The 22585-nt window shown below is 37.5% G+C and overlaps 3 protein-coding genes and 1 long non-coding RNA gene across 5 annotated transcripts in view; 2 read left to right on the top strand and 2 right to left on the bottom strand.

The window, feature by feature from the left end:
- Positions 1 to 3655: 3655 nt before the first annotated feature.
- tnfsf14 (TNF superfamily member 14) lies at positions 3656 to 7507 on the bottom strand. 2 transcript variants are annotated; one of them, XM_056232828.1, is made up of 4 exons: positions 7007 to 7507; positions 4594 to 4633; positions 4373 to 4450; positions 3656 to 4086 (listed from the first exon to the last, which is right to left on the bottom strand). In XM_056232828.1, exons 1-4 carry the CDS (start codon positions 7208 to 7210, stop codon positions 3698 to 3700), a joined length of 711 nt encoding a protein of 236 aa, XP_056088803.1. In that variant the 5' UTR covers positions 7211 to 7507; the 3' UTR covers positions 3656 to 3697. The 2 variants fall into 2 exon arrangements, with proteins under 2 accessions (XP_056088803.1, XP_056088811.1); XM_056232836.1 differs by having other exon boundaries at positions 4373 to 4432; positions 4579 to 4633; positions 7007 to 7506.
- Positions 7508 to 11819: 4312 nt separating this feature from the next.
- Positions 11820 to 17801, top strand: tmed1a (transmembrane p24 trafficking protein 1a). The gene is made up of 4 exons (XM_056232848.1): positions 11820 to 12222; positions 15092 to 15189; positions 15621 to 15810; positions 17498 to 17801. Exons 1-4 carry the CDS (start codon positions 12022 to 12024, stop codon positions 17714 to 17716), a joined length of 708 nt encoding a protein of 235 aa, XP_056088823.1. The 5' UTR covers positions 11820 to 12021; the 3' UTR covers positions 17717 to 17801.
- Positions 17802 to 19775: 1974 nt separating this feature from the next.
- Positions 19776 to 22585, bottom strand: part of dnm2a (dynamin 2a) — a 60833-nt gene continuing 58023 nt past the window's right edge. The window contains exon 21 of the mRNA XM_056232676.1: positions 19776 to 19979. Within this exon, the coding sequence (XP_056088651.1) occupies positions 19949 to 19979 (31 nt within the window). The 3' untranslated portion in view covers positions 19776 to 19948. The remainder of the gene's footprint in view (positions 19980 to 22585) is intronic.
- Positions 21033 to 22510, top strand: LOC130069133 (uncharacterized). The gene is made up of 2 exons (XR_008803738.1): positions 21033 to 21573; positions 21623 to 22510. It is a non-coding gene; the product is annotated as an uncharacterized LOC130069133 (long non-coding RNA).

Consider the following 22585-nt stretch of genomic DNA (forward strand, 5'->3'; position numbering starts at 1 on the left):
TTGCGCCATTGAAAAGAGTCATGTGATCGCGGTCGGTGTCCACCTGAGATTACATCATTCACCACCGTTTCTGCAAACCTGGCATGTCATGTTTATTGGTCCTGTATTTGAATCTGAATGCAATCGATGACATTTGAGTGCTGCGGTGAATCATCTGTGAGTAAAGACTTTAATTTTGTTCTGTTTTACACTAAGCTATCATAGTACAGTACTTGGAATACACGAGTCATATGAAATGCATTTATGATGGGGATGTTGGAAGATCCAGAGATGATCTATTGCCTTAAAGGAGAACTCCGGCGCAAAATGAACCTTTGGTCTAATAAAACATTGGTACCTTGTCAACCGTTCTCTGAGATTTGTTTTCATGATAATCGATTGTAAAGTGTTTTATCTCTAAAAACTGTTTAGCGTATAACGCTAGTAATGGGGGCATATAATAAGTAAAAATAAATCGCTAGTTTATACCACTAACAAGGATTAAAATAGCCCCACACGAACACAGTAACATAATGAGGGTCCCTACATGCAAAACGAATTGAGAACTTGGTAAGTGTACAGACCGTTTAATAAGAAGATAAAGATAAAGACAGTCCACTTCGTGTATACAGATAGGAGCCATATTTGGAAAACAGACTCGACTAATCAAACCACGAACGCCATTCATACAGTTCAGAAGTTCACTGAACTTCATACAGTTCAGCTCACTTAGCACGTCGTTCGTGGTTTGACTAGTCGAGACTGTTTTCCAAAGATGGCTCCTGTCTGTATACACGAAGTGGACTGTCTTTAAAAAATATCTTCTTATTAAACGGTCTGTACACTTACAAAGTTCTCAATGCTTCGTTTTGCATGTAGGGACCCTCATTATGTTACTGTGTTCGTGTGGGGCTATTTTGAGCCTTGTTAGTGGTATTAACTAGCGATTTCTTTTTACTTACTAAATGCCCCCATTACTAGTGTTTACGCTAAACAGTTTTTAAGAGATAAAACTCTTTACATTCGATTATCATGAAAACGAATCTCAGAGAACGGTTGACAAGGTACCAATGTTTTATTAGACCAAAGGTTCATTTTGCGCCGGAGTTCTCCTTTAAGAGATTCAGCTGTTGTTTGGTAAAACAGTGGTGAAAAACATTTGTAACGTGATATGGAATTTTAAGGGATGGTTCGCCCAAAAAAGAAAATTCTGTCATTATTTACTCACCCTCAAGTTGTTCCAAACCTGTATGAGTTTATTTCTTCTGCTGAACATAAAATAAGATATTTTGAAGAATATGGGAAACCAAACAGTTGATGAGCCCCATTGACTTGCATAGTAGGGAAAAAATATATAATGGAAGTCAATGGGGCTCATCAACTGTTTGGTTATCGACATTCTTCAAAATATCTTCTTTTATGTTCCACACAAGAAAGAACTTCATATAGGTTCGGAACAACATTGGGGTGAGTAAATGATGACAGAATTTTCATTTTTAGGTGAACTATGCTTTTAAATTTGATTTCCACATGAGTAATCTATGTGTTTTTCATGAGCAAAAAAAGCATTTTCATACTAGCCCTGAAAATCAGCAACACTTCTAATCTGAATCTTCAGTCTACGTGGAGACACACTCTTCACACGCTTTTCTGATACTATAAAGTGGAAATTGAAAGGGCAGGGAAATCCAGCAAAATAACTTTCAGTTTCACCCCACCAAAACAGGAGAAAGACTAAATATGCTAATGTGAACATACACTGGATCATATACTCAACACATACACACACACGCACACACCAACGCATGAGAAGTCTGAGGATAAACACACACACAAAGACCTTCCCATTCAAAATCAGTACACTTAAGGCCTGTGCCTGACATCATCATCAAACTCATGCATTAACTGCATGAAACCACCAAAGTCTTTTCTGAAAGTGATAATGTCATGAAAGGTTGGGCCTACCGATTCACTTTGTCTAAATGTGCATCTGCTGCTGTGTTGGTTGGAATATTCCACCGAGCTCATTAGAAAAGCTTCAGTCTAAAGACAGACAGATCTGAGTCAGCGAAACAGCCGTTACCTGTGTTTGCGGCGGCTGGCGTTCCCCACCCCCATTTCCTCTGCAGTTTACAAGCTCTGCTAAGAATACACAGAAGCGTGGGCGTTCACAAAGAAAAGCTTCTTAGAATAAGATCAAATAAAGGGACCTGATTCAAACGATAAGCGCATATGCGTGAGCAATGGACAACGAACCAAGCGTTTCTCCAAACCTCGAATTGCAGTGGCACCCCTGATGTCATCTGACACATGTGAACAACAGGCATCTCAAAAGACAAATGACTCACATCTCTCCGCACCTATGTTGGAGGATAAGATGAGTCAGAAAAACTTTGCATCATGAATTTAAAAATAAATTTGCAGGTAAAGCAAGAATCACAAATGAAAGTGTTACTGTATAGATGAGCAGGAAAGGTCAAACCGCAGCATTAAATGACGCATCATCCGCCGCGTGTTATACAACAATGTGTAAGGATGACTTAAAGCAGACTTAGGTTTGGCATAACTTTATTTCGAGCAGAAAATCCATTCAAAACAAACAAACGTTCAGTTAACGTACTTGAAATAAAGTTTTGTGCAGCTGATGCACGTAGAGAAATAAATTATATCCACGGTGGATACATCCAAAAACATGAAACATGTGCCTCTTATTATGCATAATATGAGACGGGCTATAAATAGTGCAGAAGATAAATGGCATATTTCAAGAGAATCGTTCAAATTGGTATACAAGCATGAAATTTGGCACAGATTCTCTCTAAGGGTCACTTTTTGGGAAAAAGGCGTTGGCCACCCAAAAATCATGGCGGCCATTTTTTCAAGATGGCTGCTATTTATGTCAAATGCAGTGATAGGCATAACATTTTGTGAAAATACATGTTTTTTTGGAAAAAAATCAAAAATTCAAGATGGCCACCATTTTTGAAAATGGCCGCCATTTCTCTTGAATCCTTTCATCTTTTTTTCAAATGGTGATGCTATCATGAAATCTGGTACAAATATTCTTTAAGGAGCATTCTCATGGAAAAAGGTGTGTGCCACTCAAAAATTCCGAAAACAATTTATGCTAAATGTGCCTCACAAACTATAAAGATCAAACTGAAATGATCAGAGATATTTTAAAATATATATTTCTGCCGATCTTTTCTAACAGATGTGCAGAGCGGAAGGTGCTACACGCAGAAACATTGCAGGCTTTAAAACGTGTTAGTCATTTTTATGTATTTAAAAAAATTATATATATACATATAAAATATTTATAGAAATAATAGCATCTATTCTGTATATTGATCATACAATCTCAAAAGATGAGTTTGATTCCTTTTGATATGACCCGTCACATGTCCTTTCATAATTCATTAATTTGGTGTGTCTAGCTTGTTTTCAGGTGGAACAACTACTTTGTACACTTTTAAAGGAAAAATAAATATAAAAATAAATATTTTCCATCCAAATCTAGTGGTGCACTTATTCAACTTCTACAGATTTATCATACACTTAGAAACACCAGTTCAAAAGCTGTCACTGGGACGGTACCTTTTCATAAAGTAACACCTAATGTATTTCCCTCTACCAGTACCTTTTGAAAGGGAACTGCCCCAGTGAAAGCTTTTTTCCCTCTGAGATTGTTTGGTAAAAGTCAGACTCCAGATTTAATCTAAACCATGAACACACCAAAGTAGATCTCAGCAGCATTGGACAACACAAGTGAACAATTTTTCACCCTGACAAAGACAGCATCTCCTTTGTAGAGATGAAACATGCCGCTGAGGAAGCTGTTGTCTATGATTCCCGGCCTCTGGAGTTTAAGATGAAACCTAGAGGACTGGAGAAGCAGAATCTCAGCCCCATATCGATCTGTAGTCCGCAGTACAGAGTGGGTGCATGTGATTTTATCCTCCCGGAAGTGGATCTTAGAGTAGACGGAATAATATCCCTCTTTCTCCATGACGAGTTTCCCCTCAGCTGGCTTGAGTTTGACTTGGTGGAGGATGGATTCCTGATGCTCATTCCACAGCACGACTCCATTAACAGTTGAATTACCAGCTACATGGGAGAGGACAGCATGAGCGTCATGAACATTAGCACTCAAATGTTTCAGCACTTGACTGAATTTATATTTCTCATGATTCTTAAGGAAAAGTAAATCTAGCTAACAAGTGTGCGACATACGTGTGCAATTTGCTTTTATTTGTGTTACTTCAGTTCTGATTACTTGGAAATATTCATATAGACATTGGATTGGTAGTGTTGATTGTCAATAGTGCCAAATAAACGTCGAAATAACGCCTAACGTTTAAAATAATAATAATAATAACAGCTGTGATATTACTTGTCAGTTGTGCCATTGGTTTTGACGGCTTCATTTCTCCAAGATGTTTGTGTTTGCCGAGTGCGACATCTTCTTTCTCTATAAAAAAAAGCATAAGTTTACCATAGATTTAAGTGCAATCTGATATTCTTCATATGCCATATTTAACTAGAATTTAAAAAATGCAAAACAATGTAAAGCATCAAAGTAAACTTGTGACTATACAGTTAAGTGATCTTTACCTTGTTTTCTCATGGCAGTCTGAGGTTCATTTGGAGTGGTCTGAAAGGAGAATAATACATTTATAAATTCACTTTGAGTCTATGATTTTTTAAATGCCGTGGGTGAAAAGACCTCAGAAAAACATTACAATAATGCATCATGTATTCTGTTGCTTCTGCGGCATATTGTGTCTTCATAGCACTTTATTTATTGTAAAATAACTTAAAATAACAGTTCATAGTACGCATCACCTCTACATTTTCTGACCCAGATAGCACACGTATGTCTTGTTTTCATCTGGAAAATATCTGTTGTGTACAAACTCTTACAAAAAAAGTATACTTCAAGTTTATTTTATTAAGTATACTTAAGTAATGTTTTAAGTATAATATCAATGTACTAGTAAACTTGTAAGTGTACCATTTCAATACTGATTAGGATTAAATTGGCCCACTTTTTGTTATATAAAATACTTTTATGTGTACTATAAGTGTAACAGTAAACATTGAGTGCACAACTAGTTCACAACTTTTAGTTTTAGTTATAAAAGTACACTTTAATGTACTTTCAGTAAACTACAAGTTTAGTAGTTTTCTTTATAAATCAATATTTTTAAACAATGTAAGATTTTAAGACAGTATGTAAAACTATGTGAAAATAGGCTACCCAATCAAAAGAATAAACACAACTACAAGCCAAGTATACTTAGAATACTTAACTACTTAAATATATCTCGATCAAAAGATCGAGTACAAATCCACTTAGACTTTTCTGTCTATGTAAGTCAAGTATACTTAAGTGCAATTTTAAGTATATATTTCTGAGAAGTACATAAAAAGTAGACTGAAAGTACTTTTTTTTTTCTTTTTTTTTAAAAGAAGTATACTAATAGCACACTTGAATAAACTTTTTCGTAAGGGAACATCTGATAAGCAGTTTTACATACATTCTAAATCATAAACATCTTCAATACATCTTCTAAATGTCTATATAATATCTGACAAAAAACATCTTAGAGACGTATTGCAGATCTAAAAAATACATCTTCCAGATGAAAACGCACATCAAATAGAAGTAGCCTATGTGTGCTATGAGGATATAATGCTTCATATTTAACTACTTTTAACATTTGTATTCAATAGTGGGTATTTATTTGGCACAAACAAAATCAGGATTTTAGTATTAAGTCGGCATGAAATGAAACTTCACCCTATCTGTTTCATAAATTCATGTTATAGATCTTCTTGTGAATGATTCATCATATTTTCACTGGGGAAAAAAATTGACCCCATTTTTATTTATGTCATAACTGATCTTCCAGTGAAATCATTTAGTGCTTAAACTCGGTCCCTGTAAGCCTCCACTTTTGAGAGCAACTTCCACATTTCAAAATCCAATCAACAACCAAAGCAATTCGCCGCAATACAGGTTTTATTCTCCCGGATGTATGACTATACGGAAGAAAAGATCGGTCGCCACTTCCGCTTAATCGCGACTTACTGGAACACATTTTACACTATAGCTATACAACTTTTTAGTTTTTACAACTTTATTTAAATAATGTCAATTAGCATATAAATCAAACCGCCTGAACTGACTTCCCAACATTTCTTGAGAGCTTATGACTTTATTTTTTAAAAAAAGCAACTATATAATGTTAGCTCGGTTGTAAGGTTGTGTATAATAATAAATAATGTGGATATAAACAGTGATGTATAGGTTTACGTTATCAAGAACTGCTGTGTAAACTGAAAAATGTGAGTGGTTACTTGAACTTAGTTATCAATGATTTACAAGACTTGCCATTCAAACATATTATTTCCTCTAGTTAACTTAATTTGTGTCACACTGCTACATCAGATAAGAAATCAGGTCACATGTTAGGTCAGGTAACCACAGCAAGCTATGTGGTTTGAGCAACGCCAGGTCTGTCCAGCTACATTTCTGCAAACTTCATGTAAAGGGAGGAGCCTGACAGAAACATCGCAATCTACGCAGTGTATATTAATGTACATATGGCTGAAAACACTTCTATTTTGTATTGTTTCATCGTTGTATTATCAGCATGACAATATGTTCGTTAACACTTTATTTCAATAGTCCACTTTAGACATTCTACTAACTAACTTTGTAACTACATGTCAACTAACTTTCATTAGAGTATTAGTAGACTTAATATCTGCTAACACTTTATTTTGATGCTCCTCAACAGACATTCTACTGACTATAAGTGTTACAACTACATGTCAACTTATTCTACTAACCTGAACCCTATAAACAGTCTACTAATACTCTAATGAGAGTTAGTCAACATGTACCGTAGTTGCAAATTTTAATTTGAGTTCTATATCATTTTAATTTTGTTGTTTCAGGTAACTTAATGTTACTGATCAACCAGAATGATAAGTTGTGGTTGGACTGGATGGTACTTACAGGCTGTTCTTTGGTTGAGTACAGCCGGTAGATGAAGCAAGCCTCAATGGTCATTCCACACAGAGCCAGAATGACCAGGATCACCAGCAGCGTCTGGATCCGCTTCTGCCGCTGTCTATAGCCAGGTTTGGGCGGCAGCGGAGGGGGTCTCGTGGGGCTGTCCACCACAAACACCGAAGGATACGAAATTTTACCTGTAGCCATGTGCACACCGTCTCTGGCCACGTTACAGATCACAACTGCACATCCAGAGAAGTGCAACTAGACCCAGTGCAACACAATGAGTGCGAGTCCCACTGTCAGAGCGAGAGATAACCATCACTCATAAAAGCCTACAGGTGGGCGGTCGATGCATGTGAGCCAAAAAACTGTCAGACCACTCTCAGAATCTGCATGCAAACCTGTAATGCTGTCTCAAGGGATGGTTAAAGCAAAATCTGCAAGTGGCGAAGAAAAACGTGCAACGTTTAAATCTAATTTGGTTTCAAAATGAGTTTTTTTTAAAAATCATCAACGGTAAAAAGCTGATTTTTTTTGTCCGTCAGACTGACATATTCCGTTTGGGTCTGAGTAGGTTGGAAGTGGAATCTATAATGGGATTTGGTAAAAGACGTGGTACAAAAGCCTACACAAGCTCGTGCATTTTCATGGCCACGCAACTGGCCCACCAATTCACACCTTCCTCTCTCCTGTGCATCAGCTCACAGCCACAGCTTCCCGTCCTATACAGAAGTCACACGCTTCTTCAGTTTAACCCCCACGCTGTGTTTAAAACCCTGTAACAAAGGTGGTCAAAAATGGCCGGCCTTTAAAAAATTGCTTGTTATGCTATATTATCACCGAATATTGGATTCAAACTTGTTTTCTTTCAATTAGGACCGGTTTTGTATTTATTTTTGGAACTGATAGATCGTAGGTCTCATTGATCTGAGATTACACCTCCGTTTTTGAGTGAAAAAAGCATGATTTTTGGATTATTTTGTCAATATTCATCAACATATGGAAACATTTGTACTGTTTATCACACTAATGTTCTTTAATAGTTAACTAGGAAGTTTGTTTTGAAATGCCTTTAATTTGTACAAAATGGACCAAAGTAACACTTTTTGTGTTCCTGGTTTACCGGCCTACAAAATATATATATATATATCTGGTTGATCATAGGCCTGAGGATAAAGTTAATTTGTGTGTGTGTGTGTGTGTTGTAGCGCAAGTGTGCATGTATCCAGCATGCACAGGTCTAAGGCCTTTATCTTTGCAAGCACACATATGTGAACATGAATATGATGAAAATGCTTCTAAACACTAAATGTTTCTCTTACTTTCCATATTCCCCATTCATTTTCAATGGATGGCCATTTTTGACCAATAAGATCAAAGAGGCCAACAGTCAGTCAGTTTCATTTAAATAAACGTAGTTAAATAAACACAGAACCGGTCCTAATAGAAAGAAAACAAGTTGACAAAAAGATTGAATCCAATATTTAGTGATAATATAGCATAATGAGCGATTTATAAGCAATTTTTTGTAAGCCGGTCATTTTTGACAGGGAACATCACATGTGTGACAATGCCCAAATCCCCCCAAAATACAAGAATTATCCCAAACTTTTGGGGTAGTTATACTCTGTGTGAGCAAAGTCAGTAAGTCCTTAGTCCAATGTAATGAGATTAACTAGCATTTTCGGGAAAAATAAAATCTTCTCAGGTTAAAATGACCCGAACACAACATAAGGGTTAAGTAACTATAGGCTGTAGAAGAAAGACATTTAAAAACACTTAACACAAACCCCCAAAAAGTCGTTTTGGAGCAGTAGAACACAATAGAGTAGTGACGGTCAATGCAGGCCGATGTACTATTTTTGTTTTGTTATAGTAGTGTGCACATGAGAGCAAAAGGGTAACAATAGTTCCCCATAATTAGACCAGTAAACACAAGTATAGTTGAGCTGATCTAAAAATTAAATGCAAGCAGACTGAGAGAGAGCCATCCGCTAAGAATAGAATACTCGTTCAGTCCATATTTAATTGATGTCATATCTTGTGACATCAAACCAACATCAAAGAATCAGTAGTGACTTTGTTGTTGCCAGCATCTTGGCCAAAGGCTTGTCCTTGAACACACCGCAAACTCTACATCCAACAGCCTATACCAGTGCATCTGTGCCTGCGTGAGAGAAACTCTCCATACCAGCAGGTGGCAGTAGTCTGGATTCAACGGTCATACAAAGAAAGCGAAACGAAGGCTGAATCCGAAATCGCCCCCTATAACCTTAAATAGGACGTTATTTGAGGGGACAGCCATTTGTAGTGGTGTCCGAAACCATAGTGGACGTTATTGAGTGCACTTCTTCAATCCAACATTGCACCGCAATTACAAATGTACAACCGGTGAATGTTCATGCTGTCCGAATGCGCTCACTCGTTTTCATTCACTCCTTCCAGTGAACAGTATTAGTGGACTAACATATAGGGAATAGTGAATGAGGGTTTAGGAGGCGATTTCAGATTCAGCCTAGGACTGCAGATATACAGTACAAGAAAAGCACTTCCTTACCGTTTTGAATTTAATTAATGTTGATCAGTTGGTCTTCACTTTCCTCATTCCATATGGCAATGTCATTATGAAAATATTTGTGTATTAGAAAGCTCCGATAAGATGATGTTAAATTGGAAGAGCTTTCTGTGTTCCATCTTGACTTTGACTGTTTGCCTGCTTTCGCCACTTTCTCGATTCTTCTAAGCAGAACAGCCAATCAGAGTCTCTTTCTCACCTACTGCCCAACACCGATTCAACATGCCGACGGGATCCTTTAAACATTAAAGCTGCAGTCCATAGCTTTTTTGGGGTTAAAAATGATCCAAAATACATATATGAGAAAATACATAACCAGTCAGTGTTTTAAAACTATCTGGTTGCCTTAGCTCGATTCAAAACCGTAAGCTTGTAATAATGTTTTTAATTCCAGTGGTACTGGTGGATTTCCGCGGGAGATTCGAGCATGTCTTTGCGTCATTACGTCACAACACATAAAGAAGGAGTCTCGGCTAGTATAAGCTGTATTGCGTGTGAGGATGTTGGAGGTGGAGATTTATAGCCTTTTCTCACAGCACTTGATATTAAACTTATCAATTTGATGGCGGATCCAGAAAGGTTGAAACGACAATCATCAGTGACAACTAGAGATTCACCCGTTGTAAAATGCAAAAGACTTCGTTCGGACTTCGGAGTGGCTACAGAAAAAAGAGACTGCAACCGGACCCATGCGGAAACAAGGATACATATCGGAAGGACATTACATGAAGTCACGCAATGCTGACGGTGTTAACATTAACAATTTGAGAACAAAGTATAATTTGCACGGTTTTGCGTGATATGATAAGCGATTGTTAGATTTAATCAGTGCGATTTACTGCAATGTCAGAACCAGAACAAAAGTGGATGTTACTTACTTGTTCAGATGACATTTTCCGGTGAAAATTATAATGTTGGTCATACTTCCAAAAAGAATAATCTGTGATTCTGACTGACAGCCTCACACTCTCCTCAAACATTGTGTCCATCCGCGCTGTGCCGTGTGCCCGTGTCGAAGTACAACTCACGTAAAGTTGATAATTCCGCGAATAACTGCAATTGCAGATTTCGAACAGAGATGGCGACAAAGAGGAAAAAACTGCGGACTGCAGCTTTAAATAATTACAATTTGAATGTCAGCCCAACCAGAGGGCCCAACCGTGCTTGCTTGACAAGTGAGAACAAATCTTATTGGTTCTCGCACATGATGCGGCAAGATCACTTTATATTAAATCGGTTAAACATATAAAGTGATTTTGTATGTTCAGAAGACTTGAATTACACCTCTCAATTCATATGGATTACTTTTACAATGTCTATGTGCATCTTTAAACCTTTACAATTTTGGATAGGCAAAAATGAGGAGAGAATTGTAAAAAAAACATCTTCACTTTTGTTCTGAAGATAAAGAAAGTCTTATGGGTGGGGGAAAGTTACTAAGCAATGTACTTCCTAAAAAAGTAACTAGTCAGGTTACTCAGTCATTTTTTGTGAACAGTAATGCATTACGTTACTTTATCTCACTTTATCTGTTTTTGTGCGAGTGAGATGAGTAAATGCCTGGTCACATTTATCCTACAGAGTAGGCTAAATGATTGAATTTTCATTTTTAAGTGAACTATCCCTTTAATTGAAAGTCTGCATTGTATTTTTACAAACTTGACAATTCACACCAAAGCAAACCATGATTTGTATTATCTTCAAGATCAGTCCATAGACCTAACTAAAATAAAGCCTCTTCTTGAAAGGTTCATTTTATGTAGGCAAATTGTTTGTTATGTTCTAGTTATGTTAGCTAGGTATGTTCTAACACTGCAGGGATGTTTTGTGTGACAACCACATCGAGCCATTACAACACTAAGGGTTATTTTATTATATCTTATTATAAACAAACATTCCCAGAGCGTTGCAGAAAAGTTTTTGTGACTGGCATTGGTGTAGTAGGCCTACAGCATTGAATTAAATTAAGACATGAATATCACAACGTATTTAGTCTCCGTGCAATTTATAGCCAAAATGCAGCCTACGGCCTTTCATTCGATCCCTTCAAATGGTCCAGGGACGTTCCGATGACGTAGACCATACTACAAGTAAACGTGTCTTGCAATAGAAACATTGAGCCCTACAACACTAGAACATGAAATGTTTCATGTAAGTTACTGCGACGCAACGAGGCAAGCGCGCATTGACGCTCAAATCGAGTCTTGACGTCGGAACCCAATCGACAAATCACCGAGACTGTTTGCGCGTTTTACGCGACGCGGGAAAACTTTAACGCGTCCGTTATCAACAAAGCTGTCAAACTTCAAACCCGGCTGTTTTGTCACTGCAACTTCACGAGAGTCCAAAACAACGCGCTTACAGTGCTGTGGAAGGCAATGTTCGCGTCTAGTTCTGTCGCGTCGCTCGCAGTGTTTGAAACAGCTGCTCCGGTGTGTTTATGAAGAGCAAAGTAATGGAGCGGTTTAAAGCGACGCGTCTCGTAGTGTGTTTGCTGCTCTTTCTGACGCTCTGCGTGGATTTGGGATACGAATTCAGAAAGAATAAGGACACCGAGTTCACTTTCCTTCTTCCTGCCGGAGCAACCGAGTGCTTCTTCCAAACAGCCACTAAGACCGGCAGCTTAGAAGTGGAGTACCAGGTCAATACATTTTTTTTCTTTTTAATTAAACTATTAAAAATGATATCTTATTTAAAATGATCTTTTAAACGAACTCAAGAGAAGCCAGACTAAATAAGGAGTCGGCAAAATTGAGAAAGTAACTTGTCAAAATGGTTGTTTGCTAAGTTAAGAATAGCTTTTGGTTATCATTTTATTAACACTATTAGTAACTCTACTGCATTACATTGCAATTTTGCTTGACAGTAATGACCAGGAAGTAGCAGGACTTTTCCTTTCATAGGTGTAGATGTTTTGGTCAAAGTGCATAGGCTACTGCATGAAGCACTAGGCTACAGTAAAGATACACATAAGGTTTCATTATCCTATAATGTTAATTTCAACATTTACTAATACATTAGGCTATTAAAACCAAATGTTGTATCTGATCATATTATTTAATGGACATGAGCAACTAACAATGAACGGTTGTATTTTTTATGAACTAATAACATATGTTACTAATGGAACAAATGCATTGCTCATTGCTACATAAACAGCTTGTGCTTGGTTTGGTTTCATGCATGTGGATCTTTTCTACAGCTCTGGTGGGAAGTTCAATATTATTGACATCATAGTCAATTGCATACTTGAGCGATCCTCATTCAGTCATCTTTAGACATCACACACAGTAGCTATACTGTCTTTTGGTTATTCCTGTACAGCCCTGTGTTGTAACCCTCCTCCTCAGGAGCTTGTCTGGGGTGTGTTTACGTTAAAAGCAGGCACAGCTGCGGGACAGCTGACCCGACCCAAAGCTCATTCCATGTGCCGGAAGGATCAGAGTGTCTCCAGTGCTGCATGGTTGCTGTTGCCACACTTTATCTCTAGTGACGCCGGCACACTGGCTCTTCATTTGAGCTGCTTTATCAGTTGGTGGAAGATAGGAGACCTGTTATTTGAATTTGGGAGGAAAAGGGACACGTGAAAGAATCATAAGGGCAGGGGTTGAAGTCTTTGAGAGTTTGCTCATGTAAGTATGAGAAATGTTGGTGTGACAAATAATCCAAGACACTCACTCATAACCTGTAGTGATTGACTGATACATTGGTGGATTAATTGGCCAACATTTGATCATTTTGAGATGACTTGAGTTTGACTCATCATTGGCCAACTACTTAGCTGCTCTTAAATCTCCTGACTGCTTTGTCATTAGATAGATAGTCCATATTTTCTTATACATTACTGGTGTATTTCCAAGAATGGACTTACCGGTACTTCAAGAATGGACTTATTTAAAGATGTAAATGTAACATGTAATTTATATATGTGACCCTGGATCACAAAACCAGTCACAAGTAGCACGGGTATATTTGTGGCAAAGACCCATTGTATGGGTCAAAATTATCGATTTTTCTTTTATGCCAAAAATCATTAGGATATTAAGTAAAGATCATGTTCCATGAAGATATTTAGTAAATTTCCTACTGTAAATATATAAAACATTTTTTTTTTTGCACCCTCAGATTCCAGATTTTCAAATAGTTTTATCTAGGCCAAATATTGTCCTATCATAACAAACCATACATCAATGGAAAGCTTATTTATCCAGCTTTCATGTGATGTATACATCTCAATTTAAAAAAATTGACCCATGTTTTGTGGTCCAGGGTCACAATATATAAAAAAAATCCTTTATTATAAGAAACATTAACAAAAACTCCTTGAATGCTTATTAAGATTTGAAAAACTTTTGTCCACCAAATTAAACTGATTTAAACCAATATGCCGGAAAGAAAAAAACATTACATAGGAAATGTTATCAAACTGTGTGACTGTGTGTCGAGGTCAATTAGTCTCTTAAAAGATCAGAAAATAATTTTTTGTTATTATACGGCAAGGATAGTTTAGGTTGTCAAACGTTATCATGTGGTGTGACTCCCCAAAAACATGATTCATTGGAGTTAAATAACTTATGATATTTGTTAAAAAATACATTAAAGTGCATTAAAATGTATATTATATATATATATATATATATATATATAAACTTTACAAATAATTAAGGTGTACACATGTATTAAAGGTGTAAGGTAAATTATGTTATTACTTTTCACTTAATGGTTACACCACATGACATTTTTAAAGTGATTAAAGTCTTTTAGAGTGATTAAAGTCTCCATGAAATCAAAATGGACAATTCTTGTTTTTATTAATGGAATATTGCAGTAATTAAGTAATTTTTAATTGTGAAAACAAATGCATTAATTAGGCCAATTTAGTTTTTTTGTTTATGTTTTATAGTAACGTTAATACACATTGACATTAAAGCTCTTATTTGCATAATTAATTTGTTCACATTATTCCAAAGGAAGGATATTTGTCTGTATAATATTTCTTTAAAATCTTTCGGAAGCAACTGATGGTTTTTTTTATCATACATTGGTGGATAAAATCAAGTCATTTGACAATTTTTCCTTTATTGAATATCAGGTTGCACTTGGATGGACATTGCATTACAGAAGTAAAATGAGTAAAACACTTTTTCATTCATCAGTCACCCTGCTTGAGTCAACATGAAGCAGAATTCCCCCTATTGCGGTGAAATTGCTTCTCAAACAAGAAAAAAATGTTGGCCGGGAATTGATTTTGTCCACGGGGAATTGATAGGATGGTTGTGGTTTGCTATTGGTGGATCTCATGTGAGTGACAGGTTGCCCCGCCCTCACGCCAGCAAACACGTCATCAGAGAAGAGATGTCGCTGCAAGAGCGAGGGGAAGTTATTCTGATTAAAGATGTGCACAGATAAATCATTTGTAGTAAATACCGCAATGTTCCATAAAATAAAATAATAATAATTTTGATGTGATTGAGATGTGAACCTCTCTTAACCTATCTGTGTATGTGCAGGTGATTGCAGGCTCAGGGCTGGACGTGGGATTCACTCTGATCTCCCCCAGTGGATACAGACTGGTCTCAGACTTCAGAAAATCGGACGGCATCCACACGTAGGTTTCACATCCCGTCGTGCGACGAGCTCAACCTTCACACATTATTCATATGCAGTTAGTTTAGGACCGTCATAACCCACCGGATTTGCATGTCCTCTGCTGGAAATTTGCATGCTGTCTGCAAGGCTGACAGTGACCACATCGAAACTGAATTGACTGAAAACAGTTGCCTGAAAATGCTGTCATCATTTGCCTCATGTTGTTTCAAACCTGTATGACTTCCTTTCTTTTGAAGAACATAAAAGAGCATTTTTTGTTTACCAAACCTTTTTTGGTTACCAAAAAGTTTCGGATACATTGAGTTCTATTGCATGGACAAAAAAAAAAAGAGACGTTTCTAAAAATATCTTCTTTTATCTTATGATCTAACACTTCTCTGTGTCTTACAGTTATGATGAGCATTAGAGTAATCTTGCTGTGTCTGTCAGGGTGGACCCCGCTGAGGAGGGCGACTACAGGATTTGCTTTGATAACAGCTTCAGCCGTGTTTCAGAGAAGATGGTGTACGTGGAGGTGATCGTGGATGGACCAGAAGAGGAGGAGGAGGAGGATGAGGAAGACTGGGCTGCTCTGGCTGAACCGGAGGATTCGCTGGAGTACAAACTGGAGGATATCAGGGTACACCAATCAAATATCTCTTCATTCGGTGAACTTGATTTCACCAAGTGCAACATGTTCCTGGATCAATATCTTTGTTGATCCTGGAACAACATTTCAATCAACTAATCAGATTTGAGGGACAGGTTTACAGATTATGTCAAGTTTAGGCTTACAACCAGGGTTAGGTGCTTCAACATCTGTGTTATTCACCATCATTACCCTTTGATTTTAGGGATATGTTATGGGTAGGGTTAGGTTATCAGGGTAGGGATAGGGTTAGGCCTGAATTTTCAGACAGGAATGTTGTTCCAGGATCAACAAAATATGTTGATCTAGGAACATATCTTACTTGGCTAAATCTCGGTGAACAAACAGGCAGATGAATGAAGAGGGTCACCCGTGATTTTGCCAAGTAAGATATGTTCCCAGATCAACATATTTTGTTGATCCTGGAACAACGTTCCTGTCCGAATATTATACCCTTTTGTGGTGGCAAAACATATAATGCAATGCAATAGAGATGAACAAATCAACTTTCCTCAAAAGTATGATGTATCATATTTATATAGCATGATTTTGCAAAAAAAAAAAAAGTTGCTTCAGTCCAGTAAATGTTCATCTTGAAATATTACTAACAATATAAAGGTTATTCTCACATTTACTTTCTAAAAGTCTGAAAATATTTCACAACTAAAAGACACGTGAACCACAATCTGAAGGGGCGACATTTAAAAAATTACACTAAAAGGCCTTTTACTTGCTAAAAAGGTATAAAATATCAATACATGGTTTTCAGCAAAGTTTTGATCATGTTGATAATTTAGGGGCCAATTGAGCTATAAAGCTAGCCTGGGAAAACCCAGACAACTTCCGGCAAATTTAGATTTGCTCTGAAAGTTAGTCTGGCAAAGAGCTCATTCAAGCCCATTTCCAATCCGCCGAAATCGAGGCACCAATCAGAAACGTTGGGGCGGGCTTTACACGATGACGACAGCGCTGGGATTTTGAAGCAGATTTTGTAGCCTACATTACAAAGATGGATGCCGCCGTCGAACATCACTCGTTCGAATCAGCTATCGCGTCTGTTTTAAGCGATCTGAACGTTTCCTTTTTGTTAAAAACCGAGCAAAGAACAACACTCGGAGATGTTTATCCACCGCTCTGCATACGTCATCTCCTTCACCGCTCTGATTGGTTTTAGGTCTATCCGCGACGTCCGTTGGTGACGCCCCTCTGGAAATGATTTGTCTATGACTATGACGCTTTGCCAGACCATAACTCAGTTACAACTGAGAATGGTCTGGTTTTAACCAGGCTACTATAAAGCAGCTCTACAGAAAACAATCATTATTCGACTCAATTCAGTTTAAGTTTTGTTTTTATCCAATATTGTCAGTGCAGCTAAATTAATAATATTATTGGATATTAAGTGTTTGTGTATCAAACATGATACAGTAGGCTTTATAGGGTTAAAGAAAACCCACCAACAATGTTTCCAAAATGCCTTTTATGCTTCAATACAATACATTTTTCCTCAAAGTTCTATTTTGGCACTGATCAGTTTTCCTCATTGAAATGTCATGCTTTAGTTACTAGTGTTTTTCAAATGTTGTACTGTGACAACCAGACTGCAACCAAATTGCAATGTTATAAAATGGCTTTGTGGGAAGTTGTAGCTGCAATGGTGTTTTCTCTCACCACACAGGACACAATGGATGCTGTGCACAAGAACCTGGAGCGAAGCCGTCAGATGCAGGCGATGCTGCGGGCGTTGGAGGCTCGCGACCGCTACCTGCTGGAGGATAACCTGTGGCGGGTTTCCTTTTGGTCCAGCGTCAGTTTGCTGGTCATGGTCAGCGTGGCCCTCACACAGGTCTACACGGTACGCAGATTATTCAGTGACTCGCGCAGAGTCTGCACATAGCAGGGATGAACTGAGGGGAAGATGCTGTAACACTCTATGCACTGTTAACCTAAAATACAAACTAATGGATTCTTGAAATGAAGATGCGAGGAAGCCGGGAAAAAAAACCACCTCTAGTTTTTAGAGATATCAATTAATCTGAATTCTTGGAGCTTGACTCAGTTTTAATTGTAAGAGTTTTCTTTAGAGCGCTAAATAACACTGGTAAACACTACATTTACTTGAAGTACTGTAGCAACATTTGAATGAGAATGTAATTTTGCACTTGACTGCGGTTCAGATAATTTATGAGACTTGAAACGAATAACACTGCAGTAAATTGTGAGTAACATATTTCTTATGGATTTATACAGGGGTTAAATAAAGATCCAAGGGAACGTTTCGCTTTTGAATGGTTTTATTATACAGCACATTAGCATCTCATTTGGAACAACTGCAGCTCAGTCATATGTGGCATTGTAAGTGCAAATAGAAAATGAATTTAAAACTCATCTGGGTTATTGACGTTACATTTCAAGTTAATGGCTGACTGAGTTATTACTGTACTGGTGGAATCAGAATCACATAACAATACTTTTAAGACTGTTGAATCTCTTTGTTTCTACAGGTTAATCTGAGGTTTGATTCATTTTCAGTATTTCTAATATTCATCCATCACCCTACAACAATATACAAATATTCTCATTAAACAACACGCCTAGTAAAAACTATGTACAACAATATTCATTACAAACTGCCTATAAATAAAGAGTCCTGGAGGTTCACAGACATGATGCTCAGTTAATGATTCAAATATTCATCTTGCATACGCCATAAAAACTAATTTATTCAGTAGAAATTTGTCACTAGGGCATCTCTTGTAAATCATGAAATTAAATCTCAGAAGAGCCATTAAACAACCAGAACAGGAATATTTAAAGATTAAAAGAATATTATGATTCATCTACTGTCGCTGCATGTTTGACTCCAAACTTTCTCAAATCCAAAGACATACTAATGTAAAAAATGTTTGCCGCCTTCTATATTTAAAGCTCAGATTCTCAGTCCTGCAAATAGATCTGATTTACTGGCTTCTTTTCATGTGTTCATGCTTTGAAGTTTAATGTTTACTTGCAACACATTTAATATTTGCTATCAGTAACGAATAAATGTTGCAGACTAATTGTCAAATACTTCATTAGGCTGCTGAATTAAGCTTGAAGACTAAAGTTAAACTCTAACTATAAACCTAAAACTTCAAATAGTGAGTCCCTTTCTAAATGTTTCAGTATGACCAAAACATGTGGTGCACAAATTCACTTTATCAGGGCTTATACAACAGTTGTCTACAAATCTGAGTGAACAAACGGCATGCTGGAACTATTTTTTTGTGTATATCTGTCTGTGTTCACAAATGGAGCACAACATTTGGTTTAATGGATATAAATGCTTCTTTATTGGCCACAAATAACCTTGCTAAATCCCCAGTGAAGAACTACACTACCCATAATCTTAAAAGGACAACCCATCAATTGGTTGCTATAATCAGAAATCACCGGAAAAAAAACTTCAGCAGTGAAAAACAAGCAGTCTCTTCATCATTAAAATATGTCAACAACTTGGGTCACATGTGCCTTGTCAACCAAATCCAGTATCAAGCCACGCCCATAAAGTATTGTGAATTACATCTCTGTAGTCTTTTTAGAGGGTGGCGTATTTTGCTACTCGCACTCAGCCTCATTGTGTTTATAACCACACTCTTGCAATCTTTCAGGGAAAATGTTATTTAAAGACTGAAAGAGTTGTGGAACCTTAGTAATGGTGTCCTTCGACCGATGGTGTAGTTCGTTTATAGCCTACGTTTAGCTCTTTTTTTCCTAACGATTGTATCAAGGCTTCAAAATTCATAAAAGTTGTGTTCATTTGTCAAGATTATCATGGTGTGTAAGAATCACTAATGAGCTGATTTGTTTGGTCCAAGGCTCAGAACGGTTTATTTTTTTTTTTTTTTTTTAAATCTATGAAGAAAATAAATGGGGAAAAATACTTCTGGAAAAGTAGGGGTTCAAACAAGACTGTGTGATACATGGAAGAATCTCATCTTTGGTCAAAGAAATAGCTTAGTAAAATTAAGTTGGCTTTTTTCTATACAATTGATTGATATCCTTAGGAATGGGCATGATGTCGTTATGATCTAGAAGAGCAGCCATACAGTACGGTATGTCGGTCCTCCTCCTGAGCACTGGATCAGCTTCACCACTGGTTCCGTCGGGGAGGTGGACGTCTGTTTAACAACCGCAACCAAAACCACACATCAGCTGGGAGAAATTCATTTATGTGATGCACACAGTATTTTTTACAGTAACTCAACAGGCTCTAATGAGGAATGAAGTGCTGACGTTTTCATTATGACTGTGTTCGCTGTGTGAAGTTGGGGTTGGGTTAGATGATATCTCAAAAGCTGTGAAACCACTTTATTGTTACATAGAAACAAAGGATTCTGAATCAAAGGCTGTTAAATATGAGCCGTGTGTTATTCATGGTCACATGCTGATATTTGACAACTAAACGTCTGACTAACGACTTTGGTCATTCAGACGTGGTCTTCTTTGATTTTTTTTTACTTCCACTGACATGCTCACGAGTCATACTGAGAAAGATGAATCAGCTTCACAGAGGAAGTAGCTGTGATGAAGCCATGTGGTTCTCAATCCGGTTCCTGAGACCTTCAACACTGCAAACGTGATTCATCACAAGCTCATTAGATGTTCCTGTTCTAAACAGTATCATATGCATGATTAGATTAGAGCATGCTAAAAAAGAATTACTTTCTTGTAGATTTATGAAGTATGATTTTTGGCTACCACTTGACCTATGAATGAGGAGTTTGAATCCAATAGGTTGCAGCAGTTTTTAATGAATCGGCCTAGAAATAATAACTAATGTATTAGCAATGCATTTATATTTTTAGCTTCTTGCTAGTACTTACATGCATATAAGAGAGTCTGGGGTATCATGATGCAACCGTATGAATAATAAACAATATGCTCAGATAAGTATGGACTTTCTCATAGGTGTGAGTATCAGTTGGAACCTCACAATTTGATTTAAAACCAATGAGTTTGTGACGAATGAAAATGTTTTGGGGAGGTATTGAGTAGATGCTCCGCTGACTAACTTAAAGCACTTCTGATTGGCCATTGCGTTAACACTCTCTCTCTCATTATTTACTATACACAACACATACTTATTCAAAAGAAGTACCAACTCCAGAGTATGTAATTTGGGACGCAGTCATAGACTGAGACACCTAAAACGTGCAGTGCTGCTGAGTCTCTTGAAGCAGGATTGAAAAACACTGGATTACACCAACAAAGAGTATCATCTCACTACACCTGTTACATTTGATTTATTTCAATAAGAACACAAAGAGGAAGAGATGCATGCTGGGACAGACATGTCATGGTAAATCAAGGAGACAGTGAGGAGACGTGACACAAGGAAACACCGACCACCAGAGCACCAGATCTTTATTATACACAACACCTTTTATTACCTCACTTCCAATTCTCATTGTGCATTTTGCTCCAAGTCCATTTTAAATCGCTACACAGGCACTTGACAATTTGTTATTCCAAAAGCATAAAAAAAAGTCGTTAAATATGTCCTCAGTCCCTCACTCCATACAAAAGGACAGAATTATTAGAGGGAGAGACGGGGATTGGGTCACCATAACCTTAAAGACCACAGGAAAGTTACGGCTGCAGTGATTTGGGCTCCATCCAGTTCTTAACAGATGCTGAAGTCATTTGAATTTGGAAAAGATAAAGCTGCATACAATTTAAAAAGCCTTGAATTGACTGGGTTGTGAAGAAAGAGTGTTGGTTGCCATCACTGCAGCCATAACATACAGGAGTGACTCAAGAGCATTTGGTATTTAAATCCACAGCTAATTTTTAAGTTTCACCTCATGTCCGACTCAAAGCCTTCGATTATTTACAGACATATTGTGCTGAAATCAAACTCTCTTGCACCAAATCCCCATTCTTATCCTCAAGTTAATCAAGAAAACAGAATTTGTCGTGGCCCATTTCCCTGCGCGCACATCAATAAAAGCAAACATCAAAGATTCTGCAATCATATCCGGATCAATAGGAAACCAGCTGGACCGCTTTCACTCTGAATTATGTTCAACTGTTATTACCGCAACCGACAGGGCACAAATCTGTCGATAGCAAAGAATATCTGTCGTTCTACACAGATGCAAACAGTTTGTGAAAAATGCCGATTAACACGAAGACGACAAACGCCCAGGTTATAAATAATACACTCAGAAATACGCGTGTTAGTACATCTACTATGATGTCTACATGAAAGCCTTTGTTTCACCGTCTTGGTGTCAGAAAGTTCTCTGTGTGTGTGTCAAGTTTGAACGGAGTGGTTCCATATAGCAAACGCCCCACGACCCCAAATACACCTGCATGTACCATGTTCAGAGACCCCTTGTTTGAGTGCACTCCCACTTTCCTGCAGCGCCCTGATGTTTTTCCCGCTCATAAATCCCACTCCCCTGACCCTCATTATTCCAAGCGAAATAAAAGCGCCCCATAAAGCCTTGCAGATTCATGTTGCAATGACCAAAACGCTAAGCTACCAGATTTGGAGTCGGGTGTTACCTGAGACACTATCTTACAGAGCGCTGACGGGTCGGACCGTCGCCAAGTGGTCACCGTGCTTTCCAGGATTATATTCATATACACAAATTATTATTTGTATAAACAGATCATTACAGAAATTTGCATACAAATTGCGCCTCCTCCAGCTATTTAAAAAAATTCCCGTCCATGAAACTAGAAGTGCTTTTTAAGAACCCAATTTCCCGGATGTTGA

The sequence above is a fragment of the Rhinichthys klamathensis genome, unplaced genomic scaffold (genome assembly GCF_029890125.1).
Source record: "Rhinichthys klamathensis goyatoka isolate OS25496 unplaced genomic scaffold, OSU_Roscu_1.1 h1tg000015l_1, whole genome shotgun sequence".
In the NCBI taxonomy this organism is placed as follows: Eukaryota; Metazoa; Chordata; class Actinopteri; order Cypriniformes; family Leuciscidae; genus Rhinichthys; species Rhinichthys klamathensis.

What these genes read in the sequence shown, in the direction of transcription:
- tnfsf14 (XM_056232828.1), bottom strand. Translation starts at nt 7,210, where the DNA reads ATGGCTACAGGTAAAATTTCGTATCCTTCGGTGTTTGTGGTGGACAGC. An exon ending in ACTCAACCAAAGAACAGCCT is followed by an intron (nt 4,634 to 7,006) that starts GTAAGTACCATC and finishes TTCTCCTTTCAG; the next exon opens with ACCACTCCAAATGAACCTCA. An exon ending in GACTGCCATGAGAAAACAAG is followed by an intron (nt 4,451 to 4,593) that starts GTAAAGATCACT and finishes TTTTTTTTATAG; the next exon opens with AGAAAGAAGATGTCGCACTC.
- tmed1a (XM_056232848.1), top strand. Translation starts at nt 12,022, where the DNA reads ATGAAGAGCAAAGTAATGGAGCGGTTTAAAGCGACGCGTCTCGTAGTG. An exon ending in GCTTAGAAGTGGAGTACCAG is followed by an intron (nt 12,223 to 15,091) that starts GTCAATACATTT and finishes GTGTATGTGCAG; the next exon opens with GTGATTGCAGGCTCAGGGCT. An exon ending in ACAAACTGGAGGATATCAGG is followed by an intron (nt 15,811 to 17,497) that starts GTACACCAATCA and finishes CTCACCACACAG; the next exon opens with GACACAATGGATGCTGTGCA.